At 42.9% G+C, this 13,969-nt stretch overlaps 1 protein-coding gene across 5 annotated transcripts in view; it reads right to left on the reverse strand.

The window, feature by feature from the left end:
• Positions 1 to 13,969, reverse strand: part of TBL1X (transducin beta like 1 X-linked) — a 290,873-nt gene that overhangs the window by 38,003 nt on the left and 238,901 nt on the right. For all 5 annotated transcript variants that reach the window (XM_075915224.1, XM_075915214.1, XM_075915234.1 and 2 more), the window contains one exon: positions 5,449 to 5,594. In XM_075915224.1, coding sequence (XP_075771339.1) covers positions 5,449 to 5,594 — 146 coding nt within the window. The remainder of the gene's footprint in view (positions 1 to 5,448; positions 5,595 to 13,969) is intronic.

Raw genomic sequence — 13,969 nt, forward strand, 5'->3', positions numbered from 1 at the left:
ACAACTTGACTGACTAGTCTGGACTTGCTGGAGCTATCATTTTCAGCCTTTATCATTCCACCACCCCCACTCCCACATATATTAGTTCTAACTAGATTTTCCAGAGACCAAAGACAAACAAAAGACTTTGGGATAAATAGCCTGAATTTAAACTTACTCGGGGTCTTCTGATCTAGCAGAAGCATAAGAGTTCAGGTCTACTGAAAATCCCCATCTTATGAATGGGGTGAAAGGATTGGCCTACTAAGTCTTATGACTGAGTGACTGATCTGAGGTTATGAACTTGTAACCCTAAGAAAATCTGCAGGGTGGGAGGATTTTTTCCTGCCAGAATCCACATTAAGGTGGGGGTTCCTGGTAAGCCCATTAGCATGCAGGCAGTTTCTTTTGATGTTTTTAAATATGTTTTCTCTCAAGTGCTTTTTACCTTGAGAATAAAACAGGGTTGCTTAGGTATAGCTTTGTAGAACTTATCACTGTTGGCAATCTCTATCCATCTCTCAAGAGAAAGCAGGCGGGTGGCCTTGGGCAACCTATGTGTGTGCTGGGAACTACACAGTGAAGGCAGGAAACTCCGCAGCCTGGAAATACCTCAGTCAGAAGGGAGAGACAGTTGGGGAGCTGGAAGCCTGAAAGTGGGTGCCCTTGTTGAAGCACTGAAGGGAAATACAGGTGCTGTTTCCTTGAACAGTGTGACATATGAAACTTTTAACTGAGGGCATACAGGGCTTGGTCCTATATTTATTGAAGGCAATAGAAAAGCTCCCATTGACTTTCACAACAGCCTTAATCAGGCTTCTTTTTTTGCACGCAGAATATTGTGGGCATAATTATGGTCATTACTGTAGATGTAGGAAATATTAAATACTTGCTGATTACAGCTGGATACTTTGACATATATGGTAGCATAATTGCAGGCATAAAAATGAAGCTAGAATATAAAACTCAGGCCCATTACTGTACACAAAATTTTAGAATCTGAGCCCTAACTGTGTGCCAGAAAGGAGATAAGGGACTCAAAAGCTGTTGCAGGTAAAGACCTGAGGATTCCTCACAGTGTAGGGGAGTCCTTGGCAGGTCCAATACAGTGCAGCAGGCATGCTAGCCTAAGATGGAGACATTTCTGCGCACACATTAGAGAAGGCGCATACTGATTGCTTTCTGCCTTCACTGGATTTTGGATTGTAAGCTCCTTCATTTTAGAACAACCGCTAGCAAAGATAGGTGATCACTCCTGGTAGGAAAGAAAATTCTGAGGCATGTTCGGTCTACCTCTAACTTTCTTTGAATGGCACAATTGGCAAGGAAATGCTTCCAGTTCCCACCATGTTCTGTCTTCTGATCATTTCCAAACAGTGTCTTTGTGTGTGCTTTTAAGCATGAAGTGCAAGAACAATTCGTTGCAATAAAGGTGAAAAAATTGTATTTGCAATTGTGATAAACCACAATTATATTAAGGGACATGAAATTGGAGATAAACTTATTAAATGTCACAACTGGACAAGATAATTCATAATGAGCGAATTCATAATTTGTGTATTCCATCTGAATAAGTCAAAACACACCGAAGCCCGCAAAATGTGATGATCAGTGTTTTTTAAAAAGTATACAAAGCACCATAAATCTAGTGACAGTAAACATGTTTTTAGAGCATTTTCTCAATTTGGGCAGAGATCCTGAAATTAGTTCTACTTGGAATGACTCTTGCATCAGCACCTAGGCCAAATGGTCTGTCAGTTGTGATGTCCACAGGTGCAAGAGTCCACCCACCTGCATCCAATTGCAACATTAGGGCAAAGTATCAAGTGGCAGAAAATCAAGATAAATCCTGAAGGGTGCTTTATAATTAAAAATACATCAAAGTATAATTTAGCATTAATCTCAAATGCCACTGCTTTTATATTAAAGAATGATCATTCCTAAATATGACTTGTTCCATTCAGAGAGTAAAACAAATATTAAATTTTACCTCTACACCAGTGGTTCTCAAACTTTTTGCCCATGGACCACTTGTCTCAGTGTAAACCTTTGTGTGGACCACCAGTTGCTAATGGAAACCCACCACTAATTACAAAATTACACCCAAGCCATTTTGCTAGTGCTGCAGCTAGAAAGAATGGTTTTATTTAAATTATTACACAGATGAAGTGTTTTAACTTTCTCATGTTAGCTTATGAAACCACATTTTAAATAAAGTACAACAATTATGTTCAACACAAAAGGTTTCAATGTTTTGTTTATTTATGGCAGGGGTGGGGAAACTTTTTGAGTTGAGGGCCAGTGACACACAGAAAAATCAGTTGGAGACCACACAAGTGAGGAGCAAAAGAACTCCTCTAAAAACCCCGAACCATCACTGATGTGGCCCCCAACTAAGACACCTCACTCTTCTGGTGCTCAAGCCCCACAGGGTGTGGGGAAGGGACATGGAGGACTGAGGTTCAGGACTTCCCATAGGCCAGATTTACTTTTCTGGGGTTCCAGAGTTAGTGCATTTATGGACCCCCTTAGGTTCTGGGGTGGGGACAAAAATGAGGGATTCAGTGTGCGGGACAGGGCGGCCAGTGAGTGGGAAAGGGATGGGGGTGTAGAAACTGGGAGGAAGGTAGGGTGCAGAATGGGAAGATGTTGCAAGGTCTAGGTGGGAGGTAGGGTACAGAAGCAGGCTGGGAGTAGGGTATCTGGCCAGGGGCAGGGAGCAGGAGCAATGGTGGATGCAGGAGCAGGGTGGGGGTAGAGGTCTGGCGAGGCGGCAGGGCGCAGAAGCAAGGAAGAGTGCACAAGCAGGCTGGGGGTAGGGTGTTTAGCCAAGAGGGAGGGTGCAGGAGCAAAGGAGGGTGAAGGACGGAGCTTGTGGTAGGCTGTCTGGTTGGGGGGAGGATGCAAGAGCAGGCTGGGGGTAGGTTTTCTAGCCAGGAGGTAGGGTGCAGGAGCATGGGAGGTTATCGGAGCAAGCTGGGGGGTGCATGGTCTTGGTGGGGGATGGGAGTGAGAGGGATTATATTGTGGGGGTCTGGGCAAAAGGGCTTTATGCCCCCTTGCATTCCCTCAGCAGGGTGGGGAGGGGGAGGGAGCTCAGCCTCTCCTTCCCCATGCAGCAGGGAGCCCGTGTAGCTGCAGCACCAGCTCGGCTTCCCGCGTGGAGGGCATGCAGGGGAGGGAGGAGGTGAAGAAAGACCACTGAAAAATCAGAATTGTTTTCAGAGAAGAAGTTTGTGTGAAGCCTCCACACAAAAGCCTGCTGCCTGATTTGCAGAATAAATGTTTTTTAAGCTGTCTTGTGGACATGAGCATGATAGTTCCAGCCTTGGAGATGCCTTTAAAAACACGTAACCTCCTTATTGCTCACGGTTTTCAATTCTTCCATTGTCTCCCTCCCTTTTTTCACATGCTGAACCGTGTGATCATCCGAGTCTTCTCTGGCCAGCCCCCAAGAACTGCTGCTTCTCACTTGAACCACCTTTCAGGTTTTATTTAGAGCTGATCTCTTCCCACTGAACACTCTCATCTGTGAACATTTTACCAACTGCAACTTTGAATACCCTGGACGGGGAGACCACAAGATCAAACACAGCCACTGCTATGTTGCATGTCCTTTTACTTGGCCGCTGCTGAACAAGCAGGAACTGGAGAGGGAGAAAATGACGGCAGGATGCCGAGGTGGCCGCTGGCTCTGTTAGGGGGACAGGACAAACCCTCTTGTGAGCCCTCTGTGTTCCACATTCCCCTACAGGCAGACACTCATAGTCTAAGCCCTGGCAGCCCAATGGATGGACGGCAAGATCAGAGCGGGGTGCCCTCTAGCAGAGTACACAGGCCGGGCAGGTCCCCAACGCAGCAGGTGCAGTGCAAGGGGAAGCACAGGGTCAGCTCCTCACTTGAGAATCCTGATTCCGGGCCAAATCCCAGCGACATGGTGACCGGAGTAGAGAGGTGACAAGAGGCTCGAGGCTGCTGCAGACTTTGAGCACAAAGAACAAGATGGGGCTGGCCGCCTCATCTGAGGTAAGGGGACATGGACAAGCCCCCATGAGAGCCTGTCATATCTTACGTTGTGTGGGGGAAGAGAGGGCTGAGCTCAAGCCACGGACCACCTGGGAGGTGGCCGTGGACCATTAGTGGTCTGCAGACTGCACTTTGAGAACCACTGCTCTAAAAATAAGTGCTGTACATAGAATACAAGGTCTTCACCTTCTTTTTTCCCGTCCTTTTGTTCTTCCCCCTACTGCTCAGGTATTAATATTTTACAGCCAAAAGAGATCACAGCTTTCATATGAATTAATGTATATTAAAGATTCCCACTCCCCATGTATTACCTGACATGCAGAGGTAAATATGTTCCCCTTCCTGATTTCTTAAAATATTTATTAGTTTGGGTATTATAATGGATTTTCCATGCCTAAGGTGCATGAGGTGGGAGAATGGATGTACACAAAGGAAATTATTATTTAGAATCAAGATCTTAATTAAAAGTATCCATGGTGAATATTGTGTAATACAGGAAGATCTGGATCATCTCATTTCCTTTTGCTGTGGCATCGTGTTATTAAGTTAGGCAGCGCAGAACTACTGGACTTTCCTGTATAGTTTCTTTGTGTCACTGAGTCTATCTGGTTGGGAACTTGCCACCAGGATTAGAATTCAGGGAATGCCTTGATTCCAGTGTCTTGCTCAGTCAGACCATTTGATCATACGTTGCCTTTTTTAGAGATGTAAAATGTAAAACCAATTAAGAGGGGCTTCCTTTTCCCCCACTGTGTCCAGAGTAGCCTCTGTCCGCAGTGGATCCTGCAGGGCTGGAACAGCCTCCTGCCCATGGTGGGTGGGGAGATACTACAGCCCCCACCGATTAACTAGAATTGGTAAGTATCACCCATTAAGGGTGATCCTTGCCAGTTAGCTGGTTAACCTTTCACATCCCTAGTCTTTTTTAGGGCTTGATCCAAAAGCTGATTGAAATCAATGGGAATTTTTCCATGGACTTTGTGGATTTTGGATCAGGCCCCTAAGGCTCGCTGGTTGTCCTCTCTGCTAACAGTGCATATAATCAAAGTTTTAAGATACAATGCAGACTTTCCCCACTGATTGCTTCTGTGATTTTGAAAACAGAAACACTTTTTTTTTTAAAAATGCACATATATTTTCTTATGCAACATAAGTCTCCCTGCATATTTAACTTTTTTACTTAGAGCTCAGTAACATAAAAAAAACCCATTTCAGTATTGTAAAGAAAATCCACTAAGCGATAATTGCAAATGGAAAGTATTTTAGAGCCTTTTTGAATGCTGGGGCGAGATGAATTGAAATGAAGCGGATCCCCAGACACCCGAGTAGCTGCCTCATGTTCACCTGACCTGTTGAGTTTAACCAAAAATGTGTGATTTTGTATGCCAACTCCTAGCACGTTTGTAGATTGCAAAAAGTGCACATCCTGCTTGTGGTACTTACTTCATTGATGCTGATCTCAGCCTCCACATACTGCAGGCCTTTCTGAAGAATAGAGATGAGGGCAGCAGGTGGCACTAGTGTTCCATTGATGTTGGATTGACTAATGTGGCTTTCAATACCAAAGGTAAAGGCCGAATGGGAGAAACCTGAAAGCAGGAAAGGAAGCCATGATATGAAATCTGAGCTCATCAATGTGATAGGCACCTTTTTCAGTCTAAAAATATATTGTTTAAAACTGTGAAAGGCACTGACACATAAATGGAAAAATGCAGTTTGATTGGACTGGGTCAGTTAGGTTAAAAGAGCCATCTGACTGTTTCTTCTTCCCTTCCCCTCCCACCACATTTCATTTGTAAACAAAAATTATACGGAAATGAAAAGCCCGCATGACCAGCATGGAAGCAAAAATATACCCATTAAAACCATTCATGCTCGTGGCTCATGGTAGGTAGTAAAAAAAAAAAGAAAAAAAGACTCAAATTGTCTGTTTCCTCTCTAATTTAGTATCAAGCTTTTCAAAAGGCAAACACTTAAATCTCTATCAATGCACAGGTTGCTTCTGGCCTAGACATCCTTGCAGCTCACACAGGGGAGCCATTCTCTTCCAGAAGATAAGAAATACTCAATTCTCTGCCCACAGCTCTGATTACTGGCTATAATCTGACACGAGAGCTTAGTCATTATAACATGAAACAACAACAGAAAGAGGGAGGCCAGTCTCATAGATCTGTTTTCTGGAAGTGATCAGTAATAGCAAAAATAATGAATTGGAATGTATCACATCACAGATGACAAGCCAATTCACTGGCACCACTTTCTCTGTTAACCCTAAGCCTTTCTCGTCCCCATTTCGTCTTTGTCATCTTCCTAGGAAACAGCTGATAATAAAGCACCCTGCATCTCAAATTAAAGGGCTTAGCGGCTAAGCTTTGAAAGAAGGAGCAGCAGTTTAATCATGAGGGGAAACTAGTCAGAACTGTGGCTTTGTGTAAGAACAAGCGTTACAACCTGGACTGTACATGTGAGTATACATGCGGGAGGGGGAAGGGAGAACAGGATGTAGATATAACTGTAGGAACCCATTTATCACTATGTTGTCTCCAGAGCATTAATCTAACATTAAAAGCACTGAGGAAACCACCATTGCCATGTCTCTAACAGGAAAACCCTCACACTCTCCACTGACTAGACATGTGGGAGAAGAGAACAGCAGCTCTCAAATGAAAATACTTCCGTTATATATATAACTACACCTCTTCCCTCTGTCAACAGCGGTTTAATTTATAGTTTTGTCCGTTACGGGATTTCCCCTCTCCCCCCCACACACATCAATGCTCTGTCCAACTCTGGGGGGGGGGGGGGTGGAGAGGGGAGAGGGGAGGTGATTATAGAGTTATTCCAGAATTTTAGGAGGGATGCTCTCTTGCTCTTCCTTTGAAAGATTATTTTGGCAACCAATCCAACTATTCCAGTTAGTTGGATCAGTAGCAAAACCAAACTCAGAAATACAATCTCCTCAGCCGCCTCTACCACACACCCACTGAAACTGAAATATTTGCTTCTTAAAGTTCCTCTCCTTTCCTCCCCCTCCTCCCTTCTGTTAGTTGTTTTCCCTTCCCCACATCTTGACTTATGCTGCTGTCTCCACAGGGTGCCCACTCTGCCCATCAACATGTATGCGGAAGAGATCCAGATCTGGCTATAAGTCTTATTCTGAAAAAGAACAGTGGGTTAAGCAGAGATGTAATAGTGTCATCAATTATATGATACAAAAGCTTATAGGTTAATGCTATAGACCAGTTTCTCAACCTTTTTTTTGTTTATAAAGTATCCCTTTAAAAAAAAAATTATAAATACCCCCAGTACCTACAGTTTACAGACATACAATTTTTTTCCTACCATTGCAACACATTTGTTTAAACAACTTAATCATAGCAGGGCGGGTGATGAAATTTTTGGGTGTAAAAAGTACAAAAATAATAAAACGCTGTAAAACTTAAAACAAAAATTCAGTTTTCTCCAAATTTCAGTTGTTTTGATGTACCCCTCCCCCCCCGCCCAGACTTCTCTTGAGTACTCCTAAAGGTATTCGTACCACTGGTTGAGAAACACTGGTATAGACTACATGCATCTCCCCCCCCCCCCCCGCCCCCATCACATTATGTAGCAGGGTGGCCAACACCCCCCACTCAGTCCTGGCTTGCGCTGGGTCCAGGACCTATCCCCCCTGCGACTCTGCATTTATAGTGTATTAGGAGCCAAGAGAGCAGCTTGGCTCAGTTCTGACTCGCGCCGGCTCCGGGAACTCAGATGCCCCTCAGAGAGAGGCTGCTGCCACCCTGCTCTGCTGCTGGATCAGAGGTAGCAGCATGGGGCAACAGGCAGCCGGTACACGAGGGGAGCTGGTTTTTAAACTGGCTTCCCGCACCAGGGCTGGCCTGAGCCATTAGTGTGCCCCGGGCTCCGGGAGTGCGGTGCCACCCCCGGGAGTGTGACACGTGCCACCCACGGGTGCCCGGCACATGCATGGCCCCACCCCCGATACATGCGCGGCGCTGCACCAGGCACCCAGCGCATGCGTGGCCCCGCCCCCACCTGTCTCGGTAGCCCCGCGTGGTGCCCCCTACAATGGGGCACCCCAGGCGGTAGCCCGGTCAGCCTGTAGCTTGGGCTAGCTCTGTCCCTCACAGACCAGCTTCCGTTTGGCACCCCGCGCTGCTGCCTCTGATACAGCAGCAGCAGTGCAGAGTGGCAAGGGGTTCCTTGGGAGTGGAGCTGTCCTCACCCCTAGGGACTACACCCCTAGGGAATAGTCAACTAAACCATAAGAATTCATGAGGTTAATTGATTATTCAATTAAGCAATATTTAACATCCCTCCGGTGAAGAAAAGAACGGAAATGAGAAATGTCCTGGTTCTTCATTACTTGGTCCAGCCCTTCCTTCTGTTATTTGTTGCCCAACCTCCCAGTCAAATTATATTGTAAACTCTGCCGGGCAAGGATTTGTTCTAATTTATTCTGTCAAATGTGCAAAGCGCGTTTCTAGCTGGTGCAAAGATAAGTACACTAAGAATAATAAAGTGAACACAGTTAGCCGGTGCAGAAGTGTATCCAGAGCCCTGATTTCAGAGTTGCTTAACACTGAAATCTCCATAGCGATGGTGCGTGACTATCTGCCCAAACAGGTTCTGTTTTATTTTAAGCACATTCTAATATTCTTTTTTAAAGTTGGCTCTTTTCAGAATGGTATCGTTGATTTCATGGCCAACCTACTCAGGCACTCACAAATGGAGAGCAATCAGGCAATTACACTGTGGGTCAAGAAGCATAAAAGTTCAGACAGCAGTTACTCTGTGATCCTGACAGGTAAGGCTTTTGTAAGTGGTGTCTGGCTAAATCAAAGGACTGGTGCCATTTAAATGCCAAACCACCAAACTACTGCAGCAACAGATGTTAAGCTACAAGTCTAACTATACCCTACGAATCATTTTAACTGTACTTTTGCACCTGTTATTGCATCCCCTTCTTAGCTGGCTGCTGGCAGATTGAGAGTTACATCTTGGCCTAGCAGACAGTAGGCTATACTTTGGGCCTGCAGCTAATCATCGTGCTCAGTACTGAGGGATATGACATATTATAGAAGGCTGCTAACTCATCATCACCTGCTCGAACATGAAAATGCACTTATTCTGCATACAACAGTCACATTAATACAGACAACTGCAATTTTTCATGTTACATCCTGAAAATATTATATAGGGGGATGGATTTGAGAGACGGATTTAAAAACAGATGTTTAGCTTCTAGCTTAAATGAACGCATAGGATCTCTGCAGATGTTTATGTAACATACCATTACAAGCAACTGCAAGACAGCTAAACAAAACAGGCATGGCTAGGGCAACACTGACAGGCAATACTTAATCTTTTGAGCATAAGCTGTTTTAAAGGACTGCTTTCCTAACATTTTAACAAACAAGATTGCGGCATGAAAACCAAGAAATCTATCAAACAAAGGTTGGCTGATTGAACAATGTTTGATGTCAGACTCCCATTTGAACAATATTGACATTAAACGGCATATTTTAAAAAAGAAAAAAATTCTCCTATATTCCTGTACGTCTCCAGCATCATTTTATAAAATCATTAGGAAATGGACATTTTGTACACTATATGCTTTTGAAGTGTAACTCACACAACAGCAAAATTGAATGAAGCTGCACACGTCAGGGTTCCAATGACATTGTAAATCACTGAGCTTTGCTTTCATGGTTACCAGATGTCATCAGATGTCTTTGATGTCTGTGTGCAGTATTATATAGCAGAATTGTATCTTTCTATATTTCAGCCATACACAGAGATGATCTCCATTAAACAAAGGCAAGTTTCAAAGGTTAGCTATTTAAATGGTCATGTTACATGGGGTTAACTTGGCCCCTCTTCTAAGGTTCATAAACCCACATTAAGGAGCCAGAAGCTGGAACGCCACCCCTCTGGTGACTGTAGAGGCAGTTGGGGAGAGGCAGAGCAGAGACAGAATGTTCTCTACAAATGGTAGATATGATTTGATGGGAACAATGTGAATTTGTAATTGACTGAAACGAGAAACACTGTAATAGTACTGAATAAAGCAGGGAAGAAAAGATGTTGAATCTGTGGGCTTGTTTACACGGTGACACTCCGGAAAAAATAATCCAATGTGTAAAATTAGAATGGATTAGTTAAACTGCACTAAACCAAATTAAGGCCACTTAAATTCTGAATGAGTCAATGCTATGAATTTAAGTCTACCTAGCTTGCATTGGCATACAGCTGCCACAGTAACTACATCACTTGCGCATGTCTACACTTTTTTCATTGTGCGAGCTGTGCACTTCCTCACTGCTCATGGAAGTGGAGTTAGTAAGTTGGTGTAGAGGGGCATTTACATCAGCAGGAGCAAAATTTAAGTGTAGACACTTCCATAGTTAGGTCAACATAAAGCTGGCTCGCGTCAACCTAACACTGTGGCGTAGACAAGTACTGTGTATCCATGTGCATTATTTCCCATCAACTATGTTTAATTTCCATCATTGCAGTAATTCCATATTGTTCCACTAATTATTATTAATTTGTATTCAGTTACTACCAAGGAAGTGGGATTCCATTGTGCTAATTCCTACTTCCTACACCGACACATGATAATAGGTTGTAGATAGTTGCTATCAATAAAGAAGTAAAAACAGTCACATGGAGAGGGAGAGGGAATATGATACCTCACGCTACTTTCATTCCTCCTTTCCTCCTCCCAACTGAACTGGCTTGTCATCTGTGAGTGACACATTCCAATTCATTATTTTGTTATGATTGTTTGCTTCCAGAAAACAGACCCATGGGAATGGTGTCCAACTCTTTTAATTTTTTTTGCTACATTGTTAAAAGGTAAATAATCAAAATGTGTACAATATATACATACATTATATACCTATTAAAAGACACAGCAGCTCCTTAATATAGTCACTATTAGTTAGCTGATGTCTTGTAGGAATCAAGCAAGAACTGAGCTTTGAAAAATAATTTGATGAAGGACATGATCATGGGCTTAGAATTAATAAAAAGGAAACAGAATTTCAAAGACAACACACAAAAATATTATTAGAAGGGCTACTCTTAAACAATACATATTCCCTAATTCACATCAAAAATATATGTCTAACTACTTTGTAACATGCATGAATTTTGTTTCATTCACAGCAACTGAGAAAAACCCTAATTTCCCTCTAAATTGGTTGCACATTTTCCCACTGAATATGTTACTTTTAAAAACAGTTTTTGTGTGCAATATTAAAGGGAGCCAGGTATGTCAATTAGCTGTTGCCTTTTTAATGAATCCTGTAAATTGTCCACATTGCAAGGTCTTTGGGATAATGCTCTTGTCATATTAATTGCCTGTAATGCACCTAGCACACTTTCGGAATAAGAGCAATGCATTTCCAAAACACAGACACAATGGGGGACACAGTTTGGCTGTCATGGCTATCTAAGGCTATCTCTACACTGTCGGTTTTTTCGGAAAAAGATATGAAAATTGTGATTAGCAATTTGCGTACCTTTTTTCTGCTTGTTTTTTCAAAAGAGGCTTTTCCGACATTTGGCCCGTCTACATGGGGCCAAATGTCGGGAAAACCTCCTCTTTTGAAACATCCCTTCTTCTCCAGAAAATGAGGAATACAGGGATACCAAAAGAAAAATTCTGCAGTCTAGACATAGCCTAAGTGAGAATTCCCTCCCTTCTGTGGATTTAGGTCTTAGATGATTTGTAAATTAAGGATTTTTACTTATAAACATACATAAATGAGGTGCTGTTCAGTATTATCTGTCCTAGCTGTTCTAGCAATCACAAATTCAAGTAGCTGACATACATTAAGAGCTCCTTGCTCTTCCTGATTCTGTTAACTCTGTGAATAGCTATCTTGTGTGCATTACTATCTTATCTTAGAGCAGCTATTGTACCTTCTGCTGCATTCCAATGGGTGTACTGTATGCAACAGCTCGTTGGAAGCAGCAGCTTCTGAAACATTACCAGTCAGGCCTGCCATTGTAGGAGTCCTGGTTGGAGCTGACTGGGTGACAAGAGAGGGATCACGTAATGACTACCTGTTGTGTTCCCCCTGGGGCATCTGGTATTGGCCACTGTCAGCAGACAGGATACTGGGGTAGCTGGACCTTTGATCTGACCCAGTACGACCATTCTTATGTTCTTATGGTAATTTGCTGAGTTTTGAACTATTGCAGAACAGACTCAATTTATTTACCACCACTTTTGAATCGGTTATAAAAACAAGTTTTAGCATCTAGATTTTTTTTGCAAACTGTTCACTATAATGATTATTCACCATAATAATGATAACCACTTTATCACCTCAGCATTGTAACTCATCCCTGACTGGCTGACACAGAGAACAAGGAATTATGACCACCAAACTGTGCATTGTATCTACTGAATAGAAAAGTGACAGCCAAAAAACCCAGGTGTTTGTATGAAGGGCAGTCATCATTCTTCAAACATTGGGGAAGAAAACCCCATTCCCACAAATGTTTATAAATAACCCATACTAACAAGGCGATTTGTTCCCCTTTAGTAGCGAAACCATATATGGAGGTTTGTGTGGCTGCTACTGCTCCAAAACCAGTGATCCTAGTCCATTAGCTAAAGCAGTAAAGGTTGGTGCTTTTAGATCTAGAAGTCAGTTCATCCTACACAGATCATCTCACCAGTGGATTGTTACATTTGATAAAAATGAGGAGCGGAAAAGAGGAAAGCAAATTCTGTCAAGCCAAACAGCCACCTGGAATATAAATGAGTATTTGCCACACTCTTTTGCAGGGTATAACCAGCTCTAAGCTAGTCAAGATTTTTACAATTTATTTATTGGGATCATGCTTTTTCACAGAACCTCTTATCCTGGTTCTTCCTTTCCATCTCCCCCAAATAGCACATTTATTTTGTTAAAAGCTATTTGATAGGTAGAGAGAGTACAAAGAAGAGCAGGGTTACAAAATGGTATTAAAATGACTCCTGGCTTTGCTTGGCATGATCCTGACAATTTAGGGATTTTGTGCATATGAATATTTTTTAAAGCAGCATAAGCACTGGCACCACGCCTGTGAATTTAACTGTTGTAAAAAACGATGCAAGAGTGGAATGTGTATTAGGAAGTTGGCTAGTACCACAGGCTGCAGAAAAAAAAATACTGGGTATAAGAGCCTAAAAGAGCCGTCTTTATTTCCATAAAATAGGCCTATGTGCAAATCTCATGAAGGATTCAGAAGTATAAAGTAGAGGCATTCTGCAGAATTACAAGTGAATCGAAAGAAAGTAGCATTCAGGAGGACAAGACATCCCACACAGTCCCATCTGCAGCTTAACCGTGTCCCCAAACCCTGAGTAACTCCGAAGCTGCCAGCACAACCGCATGCAGAGCCTGCCAAGGGCCCAGATGCAACCGCTGGAAAAACATTTTCCCCAGTTTGACATCTGGGTCTTGAGAGTTACATCTAGAAGGAAGGGAGGGAAGAAAAAATGGTGTGATGGGATACTTGGAAATAAATAAGTTTTGCTGCCACCAGTTGGAGGGAGGGTGTTTGGGGAGCAGGCACTGAAAGAATAACTCATTAGAAGCATGTGCAATGAGGATGAGTATAATTATTATGCAGGGCTACTGGAGCAGGAAGGTGAAAAAGAGGAATATCAATGCTCTTTTGCAAAGTACAAGCCAGCACCCTAATCAGAGACTTTTCAGTTTGCTGGAAGTGGTTTTTTTTAAAACATGTCAGTTTAATCTGACCTGCACTGGAAATTCCTAAAAATGCCAGTGAAATGAGGAAGCCCATTTGGGGGGGCCAAACAAAACATGTCCCATAAACCAAAACATTTTGCTTCTAGTCATTTTTAAAACACAAGTGTCACAAACCAGTTTGGAGGCAGTATGCCCAGTGGGTAGGACCCTCTCTTGGGATGTAGGGGACTTGGGTTGGAATT

The sequence above is a fragment of the Pelodiscus sinensis genome, chromosome 1 (genome assembly GCF_049634645.1).
Source record: "Pelodiscus sinensis isolate JC-2024 chromosome 1, ASM4963464v1, whole genome shotgun sequence".
NCBI classification, from domain to species: Eukaryota; Metazoa; Chordata; order Testudines; family Trionychidae; genus Pelodiscus; species Pelodiscus sinensis.